Consider the following 7,257-nt stretch of genomic DNA (forward strand, 5'->3'; position numbering starts at 1 on the left):
ACTCCCTCCGTACCAGACCAATGGTTACACTTCCCTAATACGGTCGTACCACACAAATGATAACATACTATAAATGGGCTGTTTTTTTACAATAATACCCTTATATTCTCCTTATATTTACACAATGACCACTTACGGCCCACTCACCAACCCAATAATTTAATCCCTTATATTCACTTTACTTACCATCTTTGCCCCTACTTTTACTCTCTTTTATTAAATATCCCATTTTTTTACCATGTTACTATTGGTGTGGTATGGAGCAGTAGGTGGTAAATTATAAACTTATGGACTCAATAGGTGGTAAAAAGCAAAAAACTCTAAAAAAAAGGTAAAATGATCATTTTCGTCCATAAAAAAGTAAAACCCGTTTATGAATGGGCACCACCCTAATTGTAATGTCCCACTTACATTAGATTACCATTACACTTGGATCCTTCTTTTATTCTTATTATTTATTAGTTGCCTAAAATTTTGCTCAAATGGAAACTGGAGGAAAGAAATGGGATCGAGTAATAATTATAGGAAAGATTTATTAACGAGAACAATAAAAAAATGACAAAAACTTGTTTCTTTATCTCATGTTATAAGCTTGTGAAGGATTTTGTCCGTCACAATGAGAATGTGAAATTTGAGAACTTTGAGATCATAATTTTTCTTAAAAGGCACGATCGTTACCATTTTGTTATTTTAAGACAATTATACTCCGTATTTGATACATAAAATGATATAAATGCAAGTACAAAGAGATGATATTTAAATTGAGATCATCCAAAGACGTTTTATTATTATTATATCATTGCGAAACATAAATCAAGTAGCGGTAGCATGTGTAACTCTGAAACGCTCTTCAAGATAGTCAATAGCTCGAATTGGAGGAAACCTGCAATCATATATAGAATAGATTAAAATAATTTCATGACTTCAAATTTTGAGCAAGTCTTGTGTTGACACTTGACACTGTTGTAGGAAATGATAAAATATAATACTCGTAACATTCAACGAAATATAATAACTTTTTTTTTCTTTTTTAGTACTTTAAATATAGCCTTAAGACCTGTATTTTTTATTTTTCTTTTTAGATACTTAATAAGTGACCTGTAAATTATTGTGAGACTGTCGGGTGTTATACACTTACCTTGAGGGATTTGAGTCGCTGCAACAAGTTTCTAGGCACTGAACCACAAACTCTTCGGGAGGATCTATGAAGAAAGGTGCCTATGTCACAAAAATAATTAAAAGTGTCAATTTTCCTAAAACTAAATATGAAAAAAGAAGAGACAAATAGAAACAAGGGAGTATTACCGAGTATCGTTCTTTTCCGTTTGGTTTCACTCTATGCAATGTTGATCTGCCAAAAGTTTAACATCCATGATAAGTTAGAATATATAATTTACCTATATAATTATACTCCTTCTTCCGGTCAATTATTATCTATTTTTGTTTTGGGTATATTAGCCACTTGTTTTCTATTTTTATTTTAGTGAGTTGGCAAATCTACATGTAAAAGGGACCAGTAACATATAAAAAAAGCTCTTTAATTTACCTGAAAATGCCATTAGTCCACCTCTCCATCATGTCCCCAATGTTGACGATTAAGGCTCTGGAATTTCAATTTCATGTCAAAACGTGAGAGTTAAGTAGCAATAATAATGGTAAATTAAGACTTGCACTCACCCCTCAATATGAGGAACATCCTCCCATATACGTGGTTCTCGATCTCTTTCCCGGCAAACCTGCAATATTAACGAAATTAAGACCTTTGAATGAGCAATACGTAATGCTCCTTCCGTTTCATTTATTTGTTTACTTTTTTTTTTTTATTCTTTATGAGGGATACTTTTAAGTCTTTAATTAAAGAAAACTAAATATTTGGGACGGATTGGATTATCTTAGGGAGTACTTTTAACTGTTCAAATCAGTTTTTAAGGACATAAACGAGAACATGCCTGTAATCCAGGAACACCATCAGTTGCTAGGAGAGCCATCATCCCGTAATCTGAATGCGCTGAAGCACCTAGTATGTCTTGGTCATTCGACCCACCCAAGTCACCTGAATCATCGTTTTGCTAATGTTATAAACTTATACGGAGTAATATAATTGACGGTTGAGGAAAAATATATTTCTCGAAGGAGTGTGTCCCTAGACCGTAGAGGAGACCTGGGTAACGAAGAAGGCGAAGGAATCCCATTGGCGAGTCCATAAATCCGTTTTCCTTGAGAAACACTTCATCCTGGTCTAAGGCCAGAGCAACCAACGACAACAAACTTCTTGCCGCCCTCCTTGAAATTTAAAGACACAACATTTCGGATTACAAAGCTGTATATGATTAAGATTTAAGACGACTCCGAGATTTAAGATAGTCATCTGAAACTTACAAAGCTGTTCTATGATATGTTTCCATGGTAGACCTCCAATTTGGAAGTAGCTCTAATTTAACATAAAACAAAAAATTAAGTTTTCAACTCGCACATGAAGTAATAACCATAAATAACTAGCAAGCGTATAAAAGGGTCCAGCGCGCCCCTCCTCTGGGACGGTTCAGGGTTAATAAGTACCTTCGGAAGGCCATTGGTTCAGCTTGCCTGCTTCAGAATCAAGTGGACCGATGTAGAAAGACTCCTTCGGATCACCTGCCAATATTTATACAACTTTCTTTAACGTCACATAATTACAATCAAATAGACCATTACAATTGAACCATCCCGGCCAGTCCAGAAGATAAAAAGTCATAATTCCATGTGTTCTGACCCGTCCCGAAACAACCCGACATGGATCATGTTTGTTAGGACAGTATTAAACAATAGAAATAAGTAATGAAAAGAGTAAGGCAAGTAAACCTTTAGCTGTGGGAGAAGGGTCAAGTTTTTCAGCATAAAGTGCAGTATATCCTCGATTTCCTTTCCTCGCCAATTTCATCTTGTCTTCCAGCGGAAGCGAATAGAATTTTCGAGCTCCATCAAATAGTTTATTGAGTAGATCTTTGTCAATGCCATGGTTAACAATGTAGAAGAACCCTGTTTCGACACATGCCTACAATACACATTTAACAAACAAAGTGAACCGTTGTTACTTATTAGATCATACATCGAGATATCGACAAATTGCTACTATATATTACAGTATATCATAATTCTTGAATTATACTCCCTCCGTCTCGGTCATTTGTTATCTACAAAGACCAAGAAAATGAGAAAAAAAAAAAAGAGAAAAATAATGATAAATAAAGGAGCTATCTCACATGTCCAGTTACCCATATCACATACCCCACTTGTCCACTTGCCTAAATTTACCAAAAGTAGAAATAGATAACAAATGAGTGATACACCCCAAAAAAGAAATAGATAACAATTGACCGGACGGAGGGAGTATATTTTTATAAATCAATGTTATATGGCTCAATGAGTCATACTAATACAAGAAGTATGTAAAACACACTATTTTCATCTGTTTTTTTATAAAACAAAAAAAAAAATTACAAGTCTAATTGTTTGTTTTAAATATTCAATTTGATTTTCCATTTTTTCTTATATATATCTTCATTGTCCAGTTTTATTATCATTTTAAGCTTTTAAGGCCTTAAATTCTTCAATTCTACGGAGTACATCTACGATCAGAGATACGGACTAGCTAGTAGACATAGTGGCCTGTAGGCTGGTCAAACATAAGGGCTGACCCGACCCATCCCTTGGGCCACTTTTGGCCAGACCAACCCGGCCTGCATGCAGCCCGTACAGGTCCATCTCTTTTCCCGGGCCAGTCTCGAGTCCCGAATATTAAACCCGGCCCGGCCCCAACACGGACCCATCATAAGCTCACGCCTCCGATCAATTTTTGCCAGACTCGCATGCGGCCAGGCTCGCCCCGTTTGACCACCCCTAGTGGCTTGTGGGACAAGACTCAAGAGTACATACAATCTTGAAAACACTTTTTGGCCAAACACATCATTATTTTATTGTCTTCTCTCGTGAGGATAAATTCAAACATAAATAAATATTGAGTGAAATGAAAAAAGTACTTATTTATTGTCTGCCTATACTATTACCGGAATATGTGCTCGAGTGCTATGGTTTTAAGTGAAAATTGCTCGTCAATTTGTCATTTAATTTAAATATTAGTCTTTACCCCTTACCAATCTTTTGTCTTCTTAATTTGTTTTTCATGCTATTATGGGATGAATAATCATAAAGATTCGTTTGAGATGAAATGAGTATTATAGACTTTTTTTGTGTCATTGTCAAAAAATTCAAGTTTAAGGGTAGGCCTTATCCAGTCTAGAGCACCGGCCTCTTTGAGAACTTATATTGGTATTTACATATTAAAAGTTGGACTCTTTAACATTAAGATCAAATCATGTTAAGTAAAGTTAATAGATCTTATAACAAGTTATATGTATAATTAAAATATTTTTGTTAGACTCATTTCTAGAGTTATTGAAGTTGGCTTATTTTATAAAGGAATTTCATTCTTTCTACGGAGTATAAGGGTGTGTTTGGATTGAGTGATTTGGAGGGAAAAGAAAGGGAGGGAGAGTATGGGATTTAAACTCCCTTGTTTGGATAGCAAATAAGGGTGGAGGGAAATGGAGGTGGAGAGATTTGGAGGGATACATTTTCCCTCCTCCAAGGCATATCAAAATCTCTCCATGACAAAGTAAAAGATTTGGAAGGAAATTGTATCCAAACACCCACTCCCCATTTGCCCTCTCCTTCCCTTACCTCCCTTTCTCTTCCCTCCTTCCCCCTCCCCTCCCTTTCCCTCCACTTTTGCTATCCAAACACACCCTAAGACCTTGTTTGGATAGGAAAAAAAGGAAGGGAAAAGAAGGGCAGGGGGAAGGATGGAAGAGAAAGGAATGGAAGGGGAGGGGAGAGAGAATGAATGAGATGATTTTCCTTCCAAATCTTGTCTTTATTGGTTGAGAAATAATTTGCCTTGTAGGAGGGAAATGGAGGGATCCATTTTCATTCCCCTCTAATTCCCTCCCCTCCCTTTCCCTTTAAATCCCTCAAGGGTGTGTTTGGATACCATTTTAGGAGGGAAGGGGAGGGGAGGGGAGGGGGAGTGAGAGGAGGGAAGGGAAGGGTAAATGAATTGAGGTTGTTTGGATAACAAAATTGGTGAGAGGGAAATGGAAAGGGAGGAAGGAGAATGGATGGAGGATGCTAATAGTATATGATGAATAAGGAGAGATATTATGTCGTCTGATATGTCATGTGTGTGAGTGTATTAGATTTTTAGTAAGGGTAAAATTGTCTTTTTCTAATTAAATGGGGTTTTCTTTCCAAATCTTGCCACCGATGGAAAGATGACTATTTGTTCTATAGGGGAGAAAATAGATCCTCTCATTTCCCTCCCTCTCATTTCCCTCCCCCTCCATTTTCCTACTTCCATATTTTGTAACCAAACGAAAGAAATTGAACCCCTTCCTTTCCCTCTCCTCCCCTTCCTCCAATTCTTTCAATCCAAACGGACCCTAAAAGTTAATTGAACTCAACTATTCAGATTACTTAGTAACTTGATAAATCAGCTCAATAATATTTACTGTATAATCTATCTGGTGGTAAATATAATCGGTTGTAGGAATTTTTCTGTCTAGTCAATGACCTATTTTTTTTTCTCTTCTAGCATACTATTAAAATCAAAAGACTAAATTTAAAAAGTTCTTAAAAGTTAAATATTTTATTATTACGACATCCATAAAACTTTTACCTCACATTTATTTCATAATTTCAAATCCTAACTTAGCCATTAATTAGGAATTAGGATACAGAAAAGTTGACGAGAATGAAGAAAACACAAATGGAGTAACAATAAGAAAGAATGAACAAAAAGAATGTACCCAAAAGGGTAGAATAAAACCTGGCGGATCAAAGCAGCGGTCGAAAGCTGGTCAGGAGCAGTTAAGTCAATTACGGGAAGATCAATAACATGAGCTTTCTGTTCCATCTTCTTCCTTTGTGTTTCTTGCATCTTCTCTTTGATGACTTATATATACACCTACACTATGGACAAGTCGCAACTCACCCACATTTTTTCTATTATTTCCGCTCTCCCGGTCATTTGTCTACCTTTTTTATTTTAGGGTAACTCAGTCATTTATTTACCTTTCTAGTTTGAGAGTATTTTTGTTGAACAAATTTTTTTTTTGAGAAAAGATCATTATCATTAATAAAAAGTCATACGACATCTACAACATATGTCAAGCTCAATTGGATACAAATTTATTTACTTACCTTTTGTTGAACAAATTGATCCTCCATAATTATTTGGTCCACTTGTGATCATCATAATAATTGGTCCTCTTTTCTTCATCATCTTGCCAAAATTAAAGGTAAACAAATGACCGAAACGAATAAAGTATAAAATAATTTAGGGATTTCTTATTTGTACCCTTCAATTGTTTTATTTTTTCATTTATATTTTTTTTTTGGAAAAAAAAAACAAAAACTTTGGCTATCTAATTAATTTTTGCCTATAACTTCAGAAAATAATAAATTTCTTTTCCAGACCAAAGATCACGTCAAGATGGTGAATTTCAAATAAAGAATCACTTTCAAAGCTTGTTGGGAGTTTTGATCATTCAAAGTTTATTTCGTTAAAAAACTATGACTTACCATAACCCCCAACTACGAGTTTAAAAACAATTTTCTTTTTCAAACCAAATATATTGTAAAGACGATTATTTGGAAAAAAAGTGTTGCGTTTTCTGAACTTGAAGCCAAGAGTTTTATATGAATAATTCAAAAAAAAAAATTCTCAAAAAAAAAAAAAAAAAAAAACTACAAATGAAAATACAAATAAGAAATTGAAATAATTGAAAGTTACAAATGAGAAAATTTCATAAATTTAGGTCCTATTCTTTTGGACTGAAACTTATAGGATCGAATCGAATCGAACTTATAAGATCCGAATCAATCGAATCGAACTTATAGGATCGAATCGAACTTATAGGATCGAACTTAATCGAACTTGTAGGATCTCGAACTTAATCGAACTTATAAGATCTCGAATCGAACTTATAAGATCTCGAATCGAACTTATAGAATCGAACTTAAATTAAGTGACGTATAGGATCCGAATCGAACTTATAGGATCTCGAATCAAGTGAATCTGAACTTATAGGATTCGAATCGAACTTATAAGATCCGAATCGAATCGAAATTATAGGATTTGAACCGAATCGAACTTATAGGATCTGAACTGAACTTATAGGATCTGAACTAAACTGAACTGAACTTATAGGATCTGAAGTT

General features: G+C 34.8%; 1 protein-coding gene across 1 annotated transcript; it reads right to left on the reverse strand.

The window, feature by feature from the left end:
* Positions 1–715: 715 nt before the first annotated feature.
* LOC141590944 (azadirone synthase LFS-like) lies at positions 716–6,032 on the reverse strand. Its single transcript, XM_074411451.1, has 11 exons — positions 5,864–6,032; positions 2,842–3,034; positions 2,560–2,634; positions 2,380–2,431; positions 2,162–2,283; positions 1,950–2,053; positions 1,678–1,736; positions 1,547–1,603; positions 1,306–1,351; positions 1,139–1,218; positions 716–883 (listed from the first exon to the last, which is right to left on the reverse strand). Exons 1-11 carry the CDS (start codon positions 5,972–5,974, stop codon positions 814–816), a joined length of 969 nt encoding a protein of 322 aa, XP_074267552.1. The 5' UTR covers positions 5,975–6,032; the 3' UTR covers positions 716–813.
* Positions 6,033–7,257: the final 1,225 nt, after the last annotated feature.

This window comes from Silene latifolia, chromosome 7 (assembly GCF_048544455.1).
Source record: "Silene latifolia isolate original U9 population chromosome 7, ASM4854445v1, whole genome shotgun sequence".
NCBI lineage: Eukaryota > Viridiplantae > Streptophyta > Magnoliopsida > Caryophyllales > Caryophyllaceae > Silene > Silene latifolia.